Genomic DNA, 22428 nt, shown 5'->3' with positions numbered 1-22428 from the left:
CACCTGCCTAGATCTGCTCAGCGTTCTCCCTATTTTCCTTGCAGCAATCTGAATTCAATTCACTGTTTCATGTGCATTTCAGATGTATGCAGCAGCAGCGTAGCAGATCTAGTCTGCCAAGACCAAGCCTATATACATGCCATGCTTAATAAATGCTGGTAAAAATCATTCTGAGAGTTGTCATGAAATACAAGAACATACAGACAGACAGTCAACATTAAAGTGCATGTGAAATTACATTTATGTAAGTTCTTAAAAGTATTTTACAAATATTTTAGACCAGGGTCCGAGCTGCAGGGTGTATAATATAAAAATTAAATTTTTTTTTTTAGCTCACTCATTTTAAAACAAATACAAGATGAAATTTTATGTTTATCTACGTCATGTGACCATTAACTGATCACTGGCAGTATCCTTTAATATTTACAATTTGGATCCTAATATGCATATTTGAGGTACCCCAGTGACAGCTTTTGTATGTGTTATTAAATATTTTAAATGAACAAAATCTCAGGGGGGACTAAATATTTTAGGTCAGAGTTGTTTGGCTGACAAAAAAGTTTGGGAGTCCTACAGGATGAAGGTTTTTACCATTCATATTGTTAAATTCTGGACAATCTATGATCTAAAGGCATCTTTACAAAAAAAAATTAAGCTTCTGTGCCACATTTGAAGTGTATATTTGGCATAAGTCTATTACATACCCACAACCCCCTCAATCCCATTCCCCCTGCAGCTGAACCTCATGAAAAAACGGCAAATTTAATGAATACATTATCATAATATCCATTAAGTGCTCAAGAAGGTAATTAAAAAGAAAAGGAGTCAGCCAACCCTAATAAAAAACGGGTCATTTAATTGTGGTCTATAGACTGTTTGACAGAGGTTTTAGGAGCGCTGAGACTGAGCAGAGAGGGCCGTGCCATCTTCTCTTTCTCTCCAGGGCTCTTATTCCAGGGAGAAAGAAAGACTCATGTGTCACACCCACCTCTTCCAGAGCAAAACAACACCCTCTCAACTGCTGTGAAAGGGGCTGATGTAACAGAGGGCGACAAAAGCAGCTTTTAACTGTTACGTTGATACTAAAAGGGCATAATGGAGTCATTTATACATGCACTCATTGATAAATTATTATTATCGGTTAATATGTGTTCTTTCAGGCCTGTACGCGGCTGCCTAGCAACAACACGAGCCCCGCAGCATCAGCATCAGCATCATAACCATAAAACACCATAAACTATACAACCGTGCTTTCAACTGTGGATAAATTATACTCTAACATGAGGGGTAAATAAAACAGAAACAGGTTTCGAGTCTACACGAGAAGCATCATGCTTTCAAACGATCTTTAACACGCAAATGAAAACAAGGCTCCAGAGCCTCCGATTAATTCAAGACAACACGCTTTAATAATAGTAGCATGCATATTTAAACAATACACACAACCTAACTGCGTTTTGTCCAGTGCTCTTACTGATGAGGGAGGGTGTAATGAATCATTATTATAGGATATTCGCGCGCTCATACAACATCATGGCGATCCAGCATCGATGTGATGCATTCGTGGAGTCTGAAATTCCTTCATGCACTGATTACATCCCTGGAAAACTCAGCTATTGACTAAAATAGTGATGGAAAAATGAGGCAAGAGATGCGTACCTTACAACATCCTCTCCTCTTTGTCCTTTGCGCGCACAGACGCCCTGTGAATCTGCGATGCAATGTGTCAAAACCTAGCGACCGATAATTAGGCTCGTTTTCCCAGTATGAACGGTGTTGTTTTGGGTCTGTGTTTTCCTAGACCTACGCATCCCTCTGTTTTTTTTGACGTTTATGGCAGGCTGGACCAGCCCACGACCACGCCTGCCAGATTCATCACCTCCCTGCTGTCTGCATGCAGATCCTGCGAGGATTTCACCAGAACCCTGGCTTTGCTCGACTGCAGCGGAGAAACACCGGCACAGCTGAATGAAAGGGAAGCAGTCTGAAGGTTTTCCAGCTCGGAGCAGCGAATGGCGTGGATTTGTCGGATCACAGATGCTTTATTCTGGATGTCTTTCCCCGCTGAATGATGCAGCTGCGGACTGAAGACGCGGCCGCTGGCGCCACATGCTGGAGCTTTACTGATATTACAAGCAGCAAAGGTCACATGGTTTTTCTTAAAAGATGATTCATGTTCCCATTTAAAAAGAACAAAAGTACGACTCATGCTTCCAATTAAATATCAAATAGCTTTTGCGAGGTCTAAGTATAAAAACTATATAGTGGCTTATTTGTGAACCTAGAGCACAAAACCAGTCATAAGGGTCAATTTTTGGAAATTGAGATTTATACATAAAATAGCTTGTTTTCATTGTTTATTAACATGTGTTCGTATAATGCAGGGATTCCCAAAAATTGTGTCAGCTAGACCCCTTAAGAATACAATATAAATGTATAATTTAAATCACATTCACAGTTCTCTGACGTTGGTTAATGGTCACATGCAGTTAAACTATTTAGTCTTCAAGGGTTTAAAGTACATTAAGATTTAATTAGCTTTTTATCTAAAATCACAAACTCACTGCAATTCTTACTTTAAGCTCAGTTTGGCAAACACTGGTGTAATGTGATGTGCAAAGCACTTTATGGTGTTGATATATGGAATATATTTTCTCTCTCTTATGTCAACAGTACATTTAATGTAAGTTTAAAACAAGTTTAACCAAAGTAATCTAAAAAGTGTATCATGTAATCAGTAACACTACAATTTGCAAGTAATCTATCCAGCTCCGGCAATTTCTTACTGAAATCGTGTGTAAAATATTAATGCGCTGTAAAAATGAAAACACTTTAAAAATTACTATTTACAATTTATTTACATTTGCAAAACAAAGACTCAACTTAAACTTTATATATATATTTTCTCCCATATGTAAAGGAGTTTGCTCTTACGAGGAAATAAATACAACAAAAAGTCTCATGACAGTTCAGAATTAAATCAATCATCTATCTTGACATTTCACATGTTTTAGTAACATTACTAATATTAGAGACAAATGGCACAAAGAGTGAAGAGGCACATGTCAGTGATAATATAATATAATGCACCTAAGACGAGAGTGCACTGGTCAGCACAGTTTGTTCTGAGCCGACCTGAACGATGTACATGGGTACGACACACTGCACCGTCATGTTATTGAGATCGAGGTCATCATCCGCTGCGGTCGTCATGCTCTCAGACAGAAAGGGGCTCGACGTCGAATCCAGGACCTGACAGGGAGACGGAGACCAGCACTGATCCAACCAAAACCACTACCATTCTGAGGTCAGGAGGAATGGGTCCTCAAAGAAATTAACACTAAAAACCTACTGTATGTGTTTGATACATTTCTGATGCTTTTAAATTTATTAACAGGATCAAAACCGGTTTGCACGCAACCATGCCTTCTGTCTGACAGCGGATTTGTTCAGCAAGTAAGAGGACTTTTAGTGTCTTTCTGCAAATGTCCTCATTCAGATCATGGTACACGGTCTTTCACATAAGCAAGCAAGCGTTTGTTTAATCATACAAATTTGTATTATAACTTATATACTTACTACTAGCCCAAGCTTAGGTTTACTGGCTTGTCCATAGAGATTCTTAATGGGATGATTTAAAAAAAATAAAAAACACATTGAAATGACATTGTAGGTAAAGGATATTGATTGGAAATGATTTTTACTGCACATTTTATTATTAGCTTATCAATTATCAGAAATGTTAAAATGAGTATCAAATGATATTAGGATTAAGGAATGTCTTAATCTTTGTACTGCATATATTTATTTGCCCCCCCACATTAAAAACAACAGCTTTGATCATAAAGCTAAGCAATTAAAAATAATCTTACCAAGATATATTATTGGGAAATTTAGAGTGACAGCTGAAACTTACACATTTTATGATAAGTATTTTGTTGTTGTTTTAAAGACTGATCACTGATTTACATACAAGCTACCAGAGTTTCTTATAAACCTCCCTCATTTATAAAGCTATAAAAGTCAGTATCTGCAGCTAAAAGCACATTTCTGCTCAGCCTGAATGAAATGAAGCTGATTTTCCACAATCACTCACTTTATAATTTTTTTTTAAAGTTATTTCAGACTGTTGATGAATCTTGATGTGCATCTTTCAAAAAGACTTTAAAAATATCTTCCCAGCCCCAGACTTTTGAACAATAGTGTTATTTCCATTGTAGCATCAGAATGCAAGCATTTAATACCGCAGCTTAAAGCACATTATTAACTTCTTGTTAGGAACCGTAACAGAACTCACATCCTCCATGCTCCAGAGTTCAGAGCAGTCAGTCTCCAAGCTGGAGCAGTTGATTCCAGTCTCCAGCAAAACATTTGCATCCCCATTACTCTGCCAAAAAAAATGTTTTTTTAATAAAAACCCTGTAATATCTTGCAGTACAGTAGGGAGTGAAGTGTAACAGAGGGAATGAGTGACTCACGGTGGCAGAGGCGTGTTTGAGCACGGCTGACAGGAGCCGGATGTACTCGGTTGCAGCCTTCAGCATGTCCACTTTACTGGGCTTTCGGTCTCGAGGCATCACTGGCACAATACGCCGCAGGTACGAGAACATGCCGTTCAGACTCCTCACCTGAGCAGAGCACAGCACACTACTGCCAACATTGCAGAACACTTCTCACAGAACCAAAAAACAACGCATTGCGTTTGTGTGCAAAAGCCTCTAAGTGGCATCTGAAATTCACCTAAAAAGGAGCATTTTTAAATCAGGCTGCTAGGTTCAGTAATTTTACTCTAACGCCAATTTATAGGTTCTTTTCTATGCAATTAAAGTGAAATAACTGAAAATAAATATATGGACCCGATAAAAATGCTCATTTTAGAAGTAAACTTCAGACGGCATATGAACTCTTCATACACACAAAAATAATAAGTAAATTCAGTAACTGACACGCTGTGTAATTAAATATAATTATATGTGACCCTGGACCACAAAACCAGTCTTAAGTCGCTGGGATATATTTATTGCATATCCAAATATACACCGATTCAAAAATTTAATTTTTATGCCAAAGTCATTTATACATTAAGTAAAGCTCATGTTACATGCAAATTTTCTACCGTAAATTTCAAAACTTCATTTTTGATTAGTAATATGCATTGCTAAGAACTTCATTTGGACAACTTTAAAGATTAATTTTTTGCATCATGGAAAGATTATTTATTCAACTTTCAGATGTATAAATCTCAATTTTGAAAAATTGACCCTTATATCTGGTTTTGTGCTCCAGGGTCACATACACAGAACTACACACACACACACACACACACACACACACACACACACACACACACCAAGGTAGTCAACAGCTGCAAACAGTGACGTGAAACATTGGAAAAAAGAGAGAATTATTTATTTTTCAATGTTTCACAGCACTTTTTGATAGAAAAGTGCTGACAAAGACTTTCCAGAACATTCTTATATCTCATTAACATTTTTAAATTTAACAAAAGTGATTAAAACAATTATTTACAATTTGACTCAAACCACAAAGCATCTTTAAAAGGAGTAAAAACTACAATGAGCTGAAAACACTGAAATGCATCACAGTGAATGACCATCAAGGACTCATTAAAACAAATGTGCCATATGCATCAGATCAACTCTGAGAAAGTCAGCTAGTCGCTCTAATTACGCTTAAATTAATTTCCATAATTGCAAATTGCATATTTTGAATCCAGAGAGCTTCCATTCAGAAAGAACATAGGCTTTACAAAAGAAACAATTGTCCATTACAGCTTTAATAATTATAGCTTTGACCGAATTAAAATGTTCAAATTGCACATTAAGACTAACGACTATGGATTTTTTTTAAACTAGATATGCTTTTACTGACGGAAATACACTGAAGGCAGCAGAACAATGTTCCAGCTAATGCATGAAAGCCCTGAAGCTTTGAATAGCAAATCCTTCAGGTGCAAGTTAATGAGAGATTTTTATATTAACACCTTATGTGAACCAGTAATACACCTCAATGCTGAGGTTAACAAAGACTGAACGGAGTCTGCATGTTCAGCAAACGGAGCTGTACTGCAGAAGAGATGGAAAGAGCGTCGCCATGCCTTCATTTAAAAAAAAAAAAGAAATTAAAACACTGCTCCTCAGACTTCATTTTATTTATTGTATAACCCAGCTGTTAAGGTGAATGCCACTTTTGGTTAATATTTCAATCTCATCTTCAAGCTGCATGGGCAAAATATGTATTCAACATTAGTTTTTTCAAGATAAATGATGTTTCCATCTCAGAATGCCTTCATGTTAAACAGTATTTACGACCACCACAAAGTCTATAACCAAACAAGGACTTTCCATAATATAACCAATCATATTCAGCCTTGGATGAGCAGAACCCAAAACAAAACTAAACTTTATGCCAAAATAAAATGAACCAGGAAAAAAATAAATAAGCATAAAATAAAAGAATTGGCTTTTAGTTTATACAAATCCAGTAGAAACCAACTTCAGGGTTCTCGTGTTTTTAACTAATTTTAGAGAATTCTATAGAGGTTTAACCTTATTCAACCAATGGATATAATCAGGTTTCAATTTAAACCATCTGCTGCTCTGGTGACTTAGAAAACAAAAAAACATCCCAAAACAGGAAACTAATAACTAATTCAAACTCTAATTAAAAAAAAAAGAGTGGGGAAAAACCCTCTTTAAGGACGGTGTAAATTACTGTAAAAAAGTTAATGAGTTCAGAAGTTTAGTGACACTGACATAAATTATAAAAGTATGAAAAATGTCCAGAGAGTTCATGTTATTAGATTGAACAAAAAATGTATTTGTACCAAGCAGGGTGTTTTACACCACCTATGGGGTAAATTGCCCCCAGTCTAACATTTACAGCAAAATCAGTGCATAAAACAAACAAACGTTAGCTGATGCTAAGTGGCTAGCTAACAGCTACCTGATGCTAACTTAAGGTCATTTTATATATATATAAAACCCAAATATTTTGATTCCACCAACTAGTTAGAATACATTTGAAGAAAAAAAAAAAAAACCTAAGGATTTGTTGTTCAGAGCAGAATATTCTGTCAGAACCCTCGGGGGCATTTTACCCCACAGACTGTTTGAGAAGGAAAACAAATCAATCATTCTGAAAATTATAATTTTTATTAAATAGCACATACTCCTTATGTACAGGCCCTACTGTTCTCATATATATATATATATATATATATATATATATATATATATATATATAAAAATGATGGTGACGTTCCACAAAACAAGCTTTAGAACACTCTTACTGAAAATGTGATTTACTTATGTGATTTTTTCAGTCTTGACTTCATTTGTGGCTGTTTTGGGAGGGGGGCCTTTTACCCCTCTTCACCAGTTTTGCCCCCCTCTCCAGAAGAGCTGCAGCACATCACACAAGAAAACATGAGCTAAAGTTATACAAGAGCATCAGAAGTGACCAGGAATCTCCAGAAAAATGAGCAAATGCACACCAGCAGCACTTTATTCGCCAAAAGAGGGCAGCAATGCACAAGTGTGGGTAACAAATGAGACACACACACACACACACACACACTCACCCTCAGTCTCTCCTTCGCGTTTGCGAGCTGTCGTCTCTTCACAGCTTTATCTCGGTCCTCGGTGTCGATATACTGACCGTCATCCAAGCGGACAAATTTGGCGATATTGACGTGAACTGGAAGCGAAGGCTCAGCGCTGTCGCGTAATAAAACATCCCCCATGAGCTCGCGCTCTGGGACCTTCATGAGACCCACCACAGCCCTGAACCTCCTGCTGCTCATCTCACCTGCATTCCTTCAAAACACTAACCGACACAAGCTTTCAGCGCAGTTCATCATTTAATATATCTGTGAAGAGACATAGCATTTCAATTGATCATATTGTAAAATCTATTGGTCTAGAAGTCTGCGAACTTACTGATGAAAGAAATCTATTTCAAACTCATGGCACCTGAGCACAAACTCCGCCCCCTGCACCTGCGATGATTGGCTGCAACATCGGGGTCTGGCCGCTAGATGGCGCTGTCTTTCTGCCAATGCATTTCACTCCACTGACACTCTTTTGAAGATTTGTGATGTGATTGAATGTTAAGCTCTTATTCTGCTGGCAGTGATGTTAATCTGTCTAACATCATTATAAATCATATCAGCAACTAATAATAATAATAATGCATTGTTATGAGAAATAATAATGAACAATAATTTGTTCAGAAACTTAATTATTCTTAAACACAACCAGCCTGACATTCAGTTTTTCCTTTGTTTACAAATTCTTAGCAAAAGATTTTTAGTTTTGTTACTGAATAACAACAACATCCTATTTGAAAGCTGTTAATGTCGGCCCGTTCATAATTTTGCAGCAAAGAAAATACAAACATGAATGCAGCAGATTGCATTTGCATAAACTTTGAATCTTCATGCGTGCATTGTTATTTATTTTTGCCTTTCTTCCCTTTCATTTGGTAGCAAAAGACACACTTAAAAATCTATCTCCACTTCTTCATTCAGTGAAACTGTCTCTGGTCATGAACGTATATGTTCACTGATGATAATTACACAAGCACACAAAAAAGCTCATTATCTCCGCTTTAAAATAAATCCTTTATGAATCAGTTCTATGGAAATGAGTCATTTGTGCAATGCACTGTGGTTAAAAAAAGACACTGCATACTTATACTTATGTACTTTACTTCAGAGTGTCTTAATATTGCTGGAAATATTCCTAGCAAAGTTCATTCATAAGAATAACTGTGTGGAGTGCAAACATCCCGTTCAGCTTCATTACTTTCCGGTTAAATCCATAAAACCACACAATAAATTATGCAAGGAACACTTTTTAGGAAATAAATTGCATTTTATTTTTTCAGCAGGTAAACCATATAGAACAAAAATATAGGCTAAATTTCCAAAAAGTCACATATGTTGCATATTAGTTGTTTGATCATTTAATATGTATCGCAATGGAGAAGAAACAACTGATGTAAATAAAAATATATAAATAAGTGACAAAAAGCCACCATTGATTTTATGGCACAAAAACTGAAAACTATTCAGAAAGTGGGCTCGTGTATTTCATGCAAGAGGCTGTAGGTGTCCTATGAGTTTGTGAACAATTGAGTTGCATTCGTAGGCTTGGAATCTGATCAGCTGCTGTCTTACATTAATGCGCCTGTGGGACGTCAGGAACTTAATCTGATAACAGAGGACCGGCTCTTCTGTGAATTTATAATCATACTATCTCAAATCTAGTGAGCAGAAGTGGTGTTGCATGTATTTCTAAAGTCTGTCTCAGTAATGAACTTACATTGCTTTGGCCAAATCTCAGACTAGGAAAGACTGCGACAGAATGCCATGTGATGTATATATAATTATAATGAATACATATCAAATCTAGCAACAAATTCCATGGCAGGTTTGTAACAGATGGTCACACGGTTTTTTTAGACACATTTCCAGGGATTTCTGACCTTATGAACTCTGGTTTAGATCTATGATGTGTGAGCTAAAACATCTAACTTCCCAAATGCGTGGGTGGAAGGGATTGAAATCAAGACGCTGCTGCAGAGAAAAATAGTCATAATGTAACTATTGCTGGTAATTATGAAATATGCTCTAAAGGAGACGTGCCTAGTTGCACATCTACATCTGGTCAGGTTATACAGACAATCTATGGATTATTTGAATTATGAGAACTGAATTAATTATAAATTCTTCACATAAAAAACTACAAAAAGTAGTTACAATGGTAGTTTTCCAGAACAAATATCCATCCATTGTTAAGGGAAAAAGAAGAGACACTGCAGGCAAAAACACTGTTTTTCATGCACCTGTCAAGTTTGAGATTTTGGGCTTTTTGGTTTTTTCAGACTAGTGGAAAGAAAACATCTAAAGTGTTTCTTTTATAGCACTTTATCTATTTGTGTCAATACATATACATATTTTTAAAGGCTGTTTTCTCAAAATGAGTTTTTTTCTCCTACACTGAGCCATAAATCTCCACTTCAGTAGCACTTACACACACTAAACTTTACATTTTTATTCCTATAGTCTATATCCTGAAGGTTTTTACAGACAGATTTGTTCATATATAATTTGCTTGATAATATACAACATTTTAATCCCCCAAAAATTGTGAAAATATAGTGTTTTCTGTCCGTTCTAAGCATTTTCTGAATTATGGAGTGACAAAAATGAGATACTCAAAAATCCCTTTTGACTCTAATGTCAAAAAATTAAAATAATTAAACAAGAATTTTGAAACTGACATCATCCAGTGTTTAGATTTTTGTACTACAAACTTATGCAAATAAGCGCATATTTAATTAAATAATGACTAATTTGCATATCTAAACCTAACATTTTAGAAAACTTGTAATACAAAATATGTTTGCAATCATCAGTGTAATCAATCAGGGGGTATTCATGTAATTGACCATGATCTGCTAAACCCTGAACTCTCGGTTGATTAACCCAAAGCTTGCTTACTGACGGTGTGCTGCTTCCAAAAACGCATCTGGGGTTAAGTTCATTCAACTCAGAGTTTGTTCCTGGTTAACACACAAGACATTCTCAACAACGAGTCACTATGGAAACCGACTAAGAAAAGTTTCTTTCATCTTCTGTTCAAAAGTCATTTACATACTTAATGCATATCACCACCTAATTTGTGCAATCATTTTTTTTCCGTTTAATCCTTGAGAATAAGAATTATATTGTTTGTTTGATGCTAATTATATAATAAGTCATATAAGATATGTATTTTTATTCTAAAAATACATTATAAAATATAGATCCATGATGTGTGAGATGATAATAAAATATAATAAACATGTATAATATAATAAAATAAATATTACCTTGTCATAATAGTGTTTTATCATTTATACAGATAACTATTATATATGTCAATAAATATATTATATTCAATTTATAATAATAAACATAATAACATATTAGAATAATATATTACATATTATCTATCTATCTATCTATCTATCTATCTATCTATCTGTCTATCTGTCTATCTATCTATCTATCTATCTATCTATCTATCTATCTATCTATCTATCTATCTATCTATCTATCTATCTATCTATCTATCTATCTATCTATCTATCTATCTATCTATCTATCTATCTATCTATCTTTATTGTAATAATATATCGCCGAAGTCTCACACGTCTTCCTCGTGGCCAATCAGCGGCAAGGATCTCAGTGACGTAAGCCTAGTCAAATTACTAGTGTGTGAAGTGGGTGGAATTAACAGTGACATCATTTCCAGCATCATCCCGGATAACACAAGACCAAGAGAGAGTTTGAGAAACTTGAAGAACATGAGCACATGCCAAAAGTGACTTACAATCAGTTGAGAACACACCCAGCACACATTTAAGAAGTTTAAGAGACCCAAAGCAGACAGAAGACGATGATCGCGTCTCATTTACTGGCATACTACTTCACCGAGCTTCAACATGACCACATCCAGAAAGTAAGTAGCCTACAGCAGCCGGTTTATCGATGTTTTATCGACTTAATCAGGCCTATGGATGAGTGGAGATCGTTATGATGTTAGTTTGTTATTATAGTGCGTGCTTCACATCCTCGAACAGACACACGTGTTTGTGACAGCGAGGTCACTTAACACAAGATAACAGCATAATCATACCCATACCAGACTCCGATATTGAGTTAATACCCAGTTATATTCATTTATATCTCCAAGTACCTGACGTCGTGACGCATGAATTCCGCGCGTCAGCCGCAAATACGCAGTTTCCGCGTTTTTAAAGTAATTGGGGAGCCCTCGCAGTTTGAGAACTGATAACCTCGGATGTTATTCGTTTCTGTTACATATCACAAGAGTCTGGCCGTTAGTGTGAGAAGATGGTCCATAGAAGTCATTCATAGTCAACACAAAAATGATTTTGGAGAAACTTGCCTGGCGAGTTTTTGTGGCGCTTCCTGCCACGACTCACCTTTAGCGCGCGTTACCACGGTAACCTGACACTCTAGAGCCCCGCCAGTCGCGTGTCACTCCTCTTCGCGCGACTTCAGAGTGTTTCACTGTAACAAAGCCGTGCCGTGACCTCAGTGACCTCAGTGACCTCGGATACATTGTAACCAGTGTTGGGAAATAACTAGTTACATGTAACAGAATTACATAATTACAAAAGAAATATAACTGTAATCTGTTAAAAAAGTAATTAAATTACAATGTTAACGATTTCAGAGGGGGCTACATATGAATATTGATTGATTTCTTTCTCAAATTGCATTGACTGCTTTAGAATATAAAACAGCAGTGTTTTAGGAGTTTAGGACATGTTTATACCATACCTGTTTTACTTCCTATTTGGGTTTGAAAGATGTTTTCTGTCATAGTTATGCAAAGATTTGATTTCAAAAACGGTTTCATAAACTATATCTTGTTATGGTTTTAAATCTGCATTTAACCTCAAAACGACCTCAAAGTAAAAAGAGCTGCTAAATCTGATTTAGTGGTGGCTGTGCTTTAAATTAAATGATTATAATCTTATAACCCTGCCTGCTTTACATGCTTCAAAAACAGTTGAAAACATTCATTAGAAATTTAGAAAAGTGATCAAATGTAATCGTTACATTATTTAATTAAACGAATTGAAATAGTAATTTAAGTGGCGACGTCTGACTTCTGCTTTGCTGTGATGTCCTCAACGCTCTTCAGACCAGCGGATGCCATCTCTGGAATTGACCAGATGTTTTCTGACCATGATATTTCTACATCTTGCACCTGCCCTCCTACACATGCCACCGTTTATAGTGTTATGAGCTAAAACATCATTTGTGTTCACACAGTAACAGAATAGAGTTTTGTTTTAGAGTTTGGTTATAAACGGCATCAACGACCGGCATCAACGACCACGACTTCCATAGTGGGGAAGTCGTGGCCTAATGGTTAGAGAGTCGGACTCGTAATCGAAAGGTTGCGGGTTCGAGTCCCCGGCCGGCAGGGATTGTAGGTGGGGGGAGTGAATGTCCAGCGCTCTCTCCACCCTCAATACCACGACTGAGGTGCCCTTGAGCAAGGCACCGAACCCCCAATTGCTCCCCGGGCGCTGCAGCATGGCTGGTGTGTGTTCACCGGGTGTTCTCCGGGTGTGTGTTCACGGTGTGTGTGTGTGTGTGTGTGTGCATTTGTTCACTACTCACTGCTGTGTGTGTGCACTTGGATGGGTTAAACGCAGAGCACCAATTTCGAGTATGGGTCACCATACTTGACAATACGTCACGACTTTACTTTTACATTCTGCATTTCTTTCTTTTGCACGTTCCACCCATGAAAATCAGTGGGCTTAAACAACATTGGACCTTATTAACGTTAACTGTGTGGACAGTAAAACTATACTGAGACATTTTAAAAACATCTTTGTGTTTTACAGAAAAATAAATATGTGAAGTGTGGAATACAGTCATAACATTCTTTACATAGTCTTGTGTCAGAGCCAGAGTCCAAAACTACCCTGATTCATTGAATTCCTTTCCATCCATGTATTTGTTTGAGAATTTTTGAAAAGCGCATTAAAAACGCTGCATGGAAATGCCAAGATGCACATCAAATTTTAAACTGTGTATTAAAAAAATGTACATGCTCAGTCGAGGCGGGTAAATGTGTATAAACAGCGATTACGAATAAAGTAAAAAACTTGCAATTGTGCCTCAGCAGATCTTGTGATTGGATAATTGGACTAAGCAGCGCAGCAAACTCGTTGCACACCATCTCAAATGAGCATCCTGAAATGTTTGAGCCAAAGACTGTCATCAAAATGATTTGGTATAACTGCCTCCCAGAACTGTCTTGTCATGTTATCAAGCGTTCCCAAACATCTGCAAACGTGAGAGAACTTGACGCTGTTACGTTGATGCTCTTCATCCAAGCGTTCTGAGATGCAAGTAATTTATTATGTAGCACAAACGAGCCATACGCTTTGCCACTTGCACTTAGTTTTCTTTTTTTATTCTAAATACTTTGCATCGATTTCTCAGGAACTCGATGGAAACGGGGCGTATTATCAAATGCTTTATGTGATGTTCCGATTTTCTGCAAGTTAAACTTAGTTCTGAGAAAGTGTATAATGAAATGAAACTACTTGTTTTAAGTGTCTCAAGTGTGCTTTATAAGGTGGGAGCAGGGCCCTGACCTTGAAACAGTTTGTCGATTTTGTAGATTAATGGTTGTATAAGCAGTTGTCCGCTTTGAGCTCTGCTGATTTCTGCTGCAGCGTTATGTTGTATTATTGGAGCTGTCTGTATATGAAGCGGTAAAATATTCTGCCGGGATTGATATTCCTTTTCAATCATTCATTGCACAGACTCTGACCTTCCTCATGTGCTGACATTATTACACACTTGAGTTCTAGAGTGGAGAAATGTCTTGTGCAAATGAAACGAGTTTCTTTCATCTTAAGGATCCTCATTTCTTCTGCTTTGTTATTGTGTGGATACACTCTGATGTTTGGCCATGCATGTGTTGGGGTTAAAATCAAGTGAAACGTGATGCTGGTGTTGAAATTGGTGCGTAATTGGAAAGGTGTGGAGTTCAGCCCTGAATAGAATTGACCACAGGGCAGAAAAATGATTGAAGTAATTACTTTTTCAGCAGCATTGAAGACCTATAACTGAACAATGTTCTTAAACACTTATAAAACAGTATAGGGAGATTTAACACTGGATTCTTGACTTTTCTGACAAAAACCATCAGCTTACTGGCCAATACATCTGGTTGACATAAACCTCGCTCTTCTGATGATATTTGATGGATATCTAAGCGTTGATGTATTTGCACTGGAAATGCTTTTAAAGTTTTTTGGGTTTGTTTTGTTTTCAGATGAACCATCTTTTTAACATTGTGGTTAAATAGATTTGAATGAAATACTGTAAAGATAATTAAATATATATGATTAGGATATTTTTAAAATCTTTGCATTTTATTAAATTAAAATGATCAGCGCATGATTTTCACTAAATGAGCACAAAGGATTATATTTCCTATTTTTCATAAATCTGTTTGATTTTAAAAATGCCACAGAAAGACCTGTTTTTTTTTTAAGCATGCAATTAAATGAATCAAGTACCAACTGCAATGCTGTTTTTACTCCAAGTTTAAGCCAAAGATTATTAAAATATCTCTTAACACAATAATTATATACTCGTTTGTGTGTACTACTGTCACATACGGTATGCAATTAACATCAGCCTTGCTGTTCATTCATTGAATCTGATATTTCCAGAGCTATTTGAGAACGGAGACAAGACCTTGAAGGTGACCAGTCTGTCTCTCTCTCTGTCTCTCTCTCTGTCTCTCTCTCTGTCTCTGTCTCTCTCTCTGTCTCTGTCTCTCTCTCTGTCTCTCTCTCTGTCTCTCTCTCTGTCTCTGTCTCTCTCTCTGTCTCTGTCTCTGTCTCTCTCTGTCTCTCTGTCTGTCTCTCTGTCTGTCTCTCTGTCTGTCTCTGTCTCTGTCTCTGTCTCTCTCTCTATTGTTTCACTTCTCACATAAATCTTATGATTGTAATTTGTAAGTCGCTTTGGATAAAAGTGCCTGCTAAATAACTGTAAATGTAAATAACTGTAAAAAGCTTGATGTTCAGGCTCTTTGGGATCATGCATGTTGTTTTGGGGCCCTGTGCGTTAGGAACATGGGTTGATTTGTTTACCATCTGATCTTACTCCCCATGTTTCTAATGTTGGGCAGCTGTATGATGTTTTGTCCGCTGTCATATTCTAAAAACAGCCTGTCGACTTTCACATCTCACTGTAGTTCTTCGTATTTCCCAAGACAAACCATTTTTCCTGCTGGGATGGAATAGTGTGACTGTAAATGCTGTCCACAGCATGCTTTCTATAGATATCTGCTAGCCTCAGAATATGTGCTATTTAACAGAGACTCAAACCATTATTGAGCTGAAATTGCAGACGGAGCTGCATTTCTTTTACAATCTGGAAGGATGTTGGCTCCAGAGGCTCTTTCTTCATCTAATATAACAGCAATCAGGAACTGCTCTGATGAAGCCACCGTCTGACCTTTGAGTGAAATCTAGTACGGGACATTCCAGCTTCCCTTTCTTGTGAAAGATTCTTCCGCTGGTATCACGACTGTAAGAATAAGCGGATGGTTTCAGGTTACTACTGGCCTTCAGAGAAAAGCAGGACTTTGATTGGCAGAGCCAGGCAGTGTGATTACTTTTGGAACAAAACGCTACATTGTGTTCCATCCCTGTTATTTCATGCTGATCTAGTCTACCAGTCAAAAGTTTTTGAACTGTAATATTTTTAGTGTTTTTTTTTTAAAGAATTCTAAAAAGCCTGCATTTATTTGATCCAAAGTACAGCAAAAGCAGAAAAATTGTGAAATATTTTTACTATTTAAAATAACTGCTTTCTATTTTTTAATATATTTTAAACTGTAATTTATTTCTGTGATCTGCAGCTGTATTTTCAGCATCATTACTCTAGTCTTCAGTGTCACATGATCTTCAGAAATCATAATAATATACTGATTTACTGCTCAACAAACATTTATTATTATTATTAATATTTAAAACAGTTGAGTACATTTTTTTTTTTTCTTCAGGATTCTTTGAATAGAAAGATCCAAAGATCAGCATTTATCTGAAATAAAAAGCTTTTGTAACATTATACACTACACCATTCAAAAGCTTGGAGTCAGTATAATTATTTTTTGGGGAAGGAAATGATAGAAATTAATATTTTTATGTAGCAAAGATGCTATAAATTGATCATATGTGATCACACACTGTATACTCTTTAAGGAACATTATTTTTAAGTATTTAACAAACCTTTCCGACTCGTAGCAGCACTGTTGTGGTCCCACTATACTGCATGTTTAATTTAGAGCATGCAAGGTTAACTCGAGCACATTGTTCCTCTGGTTATATAGCTATTGTACATTTTTTGCAAATAGATTTATAAAGTTATTTGATTATTCAGGGTTTTTGAAAAACAAAAAAAGTTGTGATTTCCAGATCTGTAAAATTTGTGAAAATTAATATGTTAATGGAAAAATCTGCTCATACCTAAAATATTAAATCAGTTAGAAACTACATTTTGTAAGTGCTCTATAAAATTATTGAAAATAAGATTTTGAACCATTTTGTGAGAAAACTGGGGTATTCCATGCTTGCAAAACAAACTGAGAGTTTAGGGCTGTCACTAACGATTAGTTTGGTAATCGAGTAATCAGTTGATTATTCTGAGCATTAATCGAGTATTCAGATATTTATAATAATTTTTTAGTGATAAAAAATAGACCTAAGCAAACATTAGCCTTAACAATGACTTAAAATACATATATAATAGCAATTTGACAAAAATGATTAGTTCAAATAAAGTATCAAAAGCAAGTAATCATATGGTTTTATTGAACAAAACTGTAAAAATGTATTAAAAACAATAGAGCTAATGTATATTACGCATAATAAAACATGACAGCAGATTGTTTTTACACTTTACTGCGCGATATAATCCTTGTTTAATATGGACTAAACAACATTTAACTCAAATGTCCACTTAATCTTAAATAGTTGGCCATTTATTTACAACAGAAATGCTACAGCCTCTGTAATTTCTTGAGTATGTGAATATCAAAATGTACAGGAAAAACTCCCCCTTCATTTATTTCTTCAGGTGGATAAGTACCTTTATCACATGCGGCTGTCCAATGAGAACCTGATGGATGTGTCCAAGCGCTTCAGGAGAGAGATGGATAAAGGACTGGGTCGAGACACTAACCCAACCGCAGCCGTAAAGATGCTCCCCACCTTCGTCCGCTCCACACCTGATGGCACAGGTGAGGACGATGAGATTGTGACATGCACAGATGATGAATGCATTATCAGAATAGCCTAAGACATTCAGGCTTTGCCTTTCACAATGCCAAATCGTATCTGGACACTTAAGCTGCACTTAGAAATGTAGGATGATTTCAGTTTTCAAAAAGTGGCCCAATTGAGCTGAATTCATTGAATTTCAGGGCATTTGATATGAACAGATTCTCTGGTGACACCTGCAAACAAATAATGCTACAGCTTCACTTTTCCTTTGACAACCAAGTGTTCTCAAGGTAATTTGGGATGTATGCATGAAGTGAGTTCTCACAGGTGTCTTACCAGAATAAATACTACCATTGAGACCTTGGGCTGAATGTTTTTTTTTTGTTTGTTTTTTTTTATAATGTTTTTGAAAGAAGTCTCTTATACTCCTCATGGCTGTTTAAAAAAATCATTTAAAACAGTAATATTGTGAAATAGTATTACAATTCCAAATAATTATTTTCTATGTGAATAACTGTAATTATCTGTGATGCAGAGCTGTATTTTCTCCAGTCTTCAGTGTCACATGATCCTTCAGAAATCATTCTAATACACTGATTTGCTGCTCAAAAAACTGTTGTCAATGTTGCACCGATTGCAATTTTCTTGGCCGATTCCGATTTCCGTTTTTTTTTTTTTTTTTTTAAGTGTGACCTGCCGATACCGATTTTTGCCGATTCCGATATTCTTTCTAAAAACTATAATTGACAGCATATACAAACAAAAATCTAACACTTTTTTTTTTAATGCAAAAAAAACCCCAACCACAAAACAATCCTTTATATAATTAAAAGAATATTAGAAACATTAAATTCCCCCAATCTGGACAAAGTTACAGATGTTCTCTCAATTAAACAACTCTCAAAACTGTTGTGCTGCTTAATTTTTATTGTCTTTATTGTAAATTTTTATTTTTACTATCACTTCTAATCCATTTAAAGCATCTTTTTTGAAGAAAAAGTATTAATTTATTTTAAAACACAATCTCTTGAAAAACAGTGTTGTGACCAAATACAGTGCTTTGAACAGTTAAACGTTCAAACTGAGCAAACATTTTAAGTTTTGCTTAAAAACGTTACGCCTGATATTGTGATGTCTAATGTAATGACATTTATGTTTTGTAAAGAGTTGCTTAAATTTCCAATTTCTTAAGACCTTTGAATGTGAACAACATTTATTTGAAATGAGTCCTGGGCAACATTTAATCACGATTAATCGCATCCAAAATAAGTGAAAATAGTTTTGTTTATATAATATATGTGTGTGTACTGTGTATATTTATTATGTGTATATAAACACACACACACAGTATATATTTTGAAAATGTATACTAATATATTTATACTCATATAAGTTATATATACATTTAATAAATAGACAAAATATTTTTTCTTAAATATATACATGCATGTTCGTATTTATCATAAATATACACAGTACACACACATTATGTAAACAAAAACTTTTATTTTGGATGTGATTAATCGCGATTTATCGTTTGACAGCACTATTCAAAATACTTCAAATTCCTAATATTAATGAGAAAAAAAAAACAATTAGCGAACAGGGAGTGTGTGTAATATTGTGAATTTAAAGTGTTTGTATCCAGCGGGAATCTGCTTCCATGCAGGTCAAGTCAAGGATGGAGGTTTATTGTTGTTAGCATCCTACAAGGCACATATTGCTCTGTTCCTAAAAGTGTTGTGTTCTTGAAGAAATGATTGATCCAGCTCTCCAGGTGTGGTGTTATTGCCAGTTACTCTGTGTGTGTGTGTGTGTGTGTGTGTGTGTGTTGATGCGTGTGAGTGTGTGTGAGTGTGTGAGTGTGTGTGTGTGTGTGTTGATGTGAGTGTGTGTGTCGCAGCCTGATGCTGTCAGCAGTGTCTGAGGGATTTTTGCCGTTCACGCGGGATGAGACACTGTCTCAAGCGGAGTGTGAAAAGAATAACTGTACTCTGGTTCCGGTAAAGAATACCAGCACACAGAAATGCAGTCACGTGGGAGAGTGAGACACAAAGTGCTGCTGGGAAGTGATGCCCAGGGAATGATGCTGATCGCTGGATGTTTGCAATCGCTGCTTAGTCAGGGACTTGTAATGCAGCAGTCGAGATGCTCCTGTTCTCATTCAAGGGTGCTTATAGATTTAAGCAACTTTCTTCTCACAAAACAGATTTAGTGTATCATTTTAAATCTGTGATAAACTCTTATATTAATGACGGTGCAGATGGAATGGGACGAATGTCACAAATAAGCTATATGAAATAATGAAATCCTATTGTAAGAATTTTAAATCTAGGTATGTCACATGTGTCCCTGCAGCACAAAAGCAGTCATGAGTAACACAGGTATATCTGTAGCAATAGCCAACAATACATTGTATGGCTCAAAATTATACATTTCTCTTTTATGACAAAAATCATTAGGATATTTATTGCTACTGCTGTATACAATGCACTTACCATTGAACTTAACATTCATAAAGAAATTAAGTAAATATTACATAATTATATATAATTAAAATCTACATATCTAAGTGAAGTCAATTTAACAAAGAAAATAAGTAACTTTAACTTGGCCAGTAAAAGTAATTTTTACTTTGACCGCTTTGATTTTATTTAATATAGCACTGAGGGGGTGCAAGATCAATGACAGGGGGAGCTGGGCAAAATATTTTGTTTATGAGGAGTGGGAGTATTATCGCGCTTGGCCTACTGTATGACATGGGGGCGTAATAATTTTATTTATTTATTTTTCCCCCCTGAGCTTAAAATACTCCTGTCATTTTTGGATGTGCTTTCTGTGATCTCATGCAGTCTCCGTGAATGGAGCGCTCACAACAGTGAACCAGCTCACAGACATAAGAAATACATTTGAAAACCAATAAAATCCCCAAATCTTCTCTGATTATGTAGTCTGTATAGGTGTGTTTTAGGCTTGCTGCAATAGTGTTGGCCACTGCTCGAATTGAAGGGGGCCTGGGGGGATCCGGGACCCCCCATAAGGCATTAGGGACCCCCCATAAGAAGTAAAAAATAGACTTAGGGGGGTCCCTCAGACATTTTTACTTGGAGTAAGCCATTTAAAAGAAGAATAGTAGCTTATCTCTATTTGTTATGCAACATTAAATAGTATATAGTTATGCATATTATGATCAAATATATTGTTTATTTTGTATAAATTGTATATTGCGAGACTAACCCCCACCAAAAAAAAAAAAAAGTCTGATGGTGGGGACCCCCCATAAGACTTGATTCAATTCGAGCACTGGTGTTGGCAGTGATACCGGTGTTAAGTACTGTCCCTCACCGTCATTTAGATTTTTTTTAATATTAATAAAAATACTTCAGTTTAGAGAACAGACACAACAATTAAGACTGAACGCGGCTGCTCAATGCAGCACACCAAACAAATGACAGCCACGCATTAGATCAGATTTCACTGATCACCTGACGAGAGAGAGTCGAGCTGACGAGACGATAGCAGAAGAGATTCAAAACCAAATGTAAAAGCGCCCGTTTTAAAAATATTTTGGATTTTGGAAAGCCTGTTGACCTGCCATTTATCTAAGGTGATATTGGAAGGTAGTTGTTTTTGTTTTTACATTCGTTTCTCATTTATTTGGTTCCACAGTATTTGTTGATTTTTATTTTATTTAAACAGTTTTTTCCCCCATTATTTTACATCAAGGTGTAGGCTATGCAGTCTGTGCCTCCAAACTTTCTTGATCGTTTTGCTAATAAACGTTCTACGTTTTATAATTATTTGTTCCTCAGTCTTTACTGATTTTCAGTTTTGTATACCTATTTATAATTGATCAGTTATTTTATATTAGGCATATAGCATGGTGTATTTTTATTCATTTTGTTAAGTTATATGTTCTACGTTGAATTGAATTCAAGCAATTGATGCTGAATTTACTGCTAATTTAAAAGTGAAAGTAAAATGCGCACCGTGCTTTTACAAGTTATTTAAGCAAAGAAAAGTGGGAAAACGCAAACGAACTAAAAACAAACAACCGCTTGACACCGAACTGCCGCAAATTTGAAAGTGAAAGTAAAATGAGCTCGGAGCTTTTACAAGCTATTTAAAACTGAAGGAAAGTGAGGAAAAGAGGGAAAACTCAAACAACCCCCCATAACGGTGATACCGGTGTTGTCACATGTCGATTAACCGGTGGGAAAATCCATCACAACCCTATGCATTTCTCTATTTAAGGCACACCCATTACTCTGGAAATGGCGAGTCAGGCATATAATGACATTCGGCCACATCTTTCTAGCCGACACTGACTGAGAAAGCACTTATTAATAAATAATTAATGTCTTTTTCCCCTATGCATTCATAATCATTACTTTAGCAGGTGCTTTGAGACGAGCTTTATGCATGCCCATGTATAGCACCCAATTAAACCAAGCTTTTAAAGTGTTTGTTGCTTAGAAACATATGAGTAAATAATACAATAGATATCATGTAGACACCATATCTACATAATTATTAATGTGGAACTCATCGGAACAGAG

The 22428-nt window shown here is 36.0% G+C and overlaps 3 protein-coding genes across 4 annotated transcripts in view; 1 reads left to right on the top strand and 2 right to left on the bottom strand.

Annotated features, from left to right (window-relative positions):
* LOC306871285 (beta-adducin-like) overlaps window positions 1-2086 on the bottom strand; it is a 29591-nt gene extending 27505 nt beyond the window's left edge. The window contains exon 1 of one of the 2 annotated variants that reach the window (XM_079419094.1): window positions 1660-2086. The gene's annotated coding sequence lies outside the window, so the exon portion shown is untranslated. The remainder of the gene's footprint in view (window positions 1-1659) is intronic. The other variant, XM_079419096.1, reaches the window with a different exon arrangement.
* Window positions 2087-3090: 1004 nt separating this feature from the next.
* figla (folliculogenesis specific bHLH transcription factor) lies at window positions 3091-7825 on the bottom strand (the record flags this gene model as incomplete). Its single annotated transcript, XM_079418208.1, has 4 exons — window positions 3091-3252; window positions 4298-4387; window positions 4479-4628; window positions 7604-7825. 4 exons carry the CDS (start codon window positions 7823-7825, stop codon window positions 3091-3093), a joined length of 624 nt encoding a protein of 207 aa, XP_079274334.1.
* A 3503-nt stretch (window positions 7826-11328) lies between these two features.
* Window positions 11329-22428, top strand: part of LOC306871967 (hexokinase-2-like) — a 44112-nt gene continuing 33012 nt past the window's right edge. The window contains exons 1-2 of the mRNA XM_079420259.1: window positions 11329-11531; window positions 17724-17886. Coding sequence (XP_079276385.1) covers window positions 11469-11531; window positions 17724-17886 — 226 coding nt within the window. The 5' untranslated portion in view covers window positions 11329-11468. The remainder of the gene's footprint in view (window positions 11532-17723; window positions 17887-22428) is intronic.

The sequence above is a fragment of the Barbus barbus genome (genome assembly GCF_936440315.1).
Source record: "Barbus barbus genome assembly, chromosome: 6".
In the NCBI taxonomy this organism is placed as follows: Eukaryota; Metazoa; Chordata; class Actinopteri; order Cypriniformes; family Cyprinidae; genus Barbus; species Barbus barbus.
The sequence above is the reverse complement of the archived record's forward strand: the minus strand, read 5'-3'. Positions and strand labels throughout refer to the sequence as shown.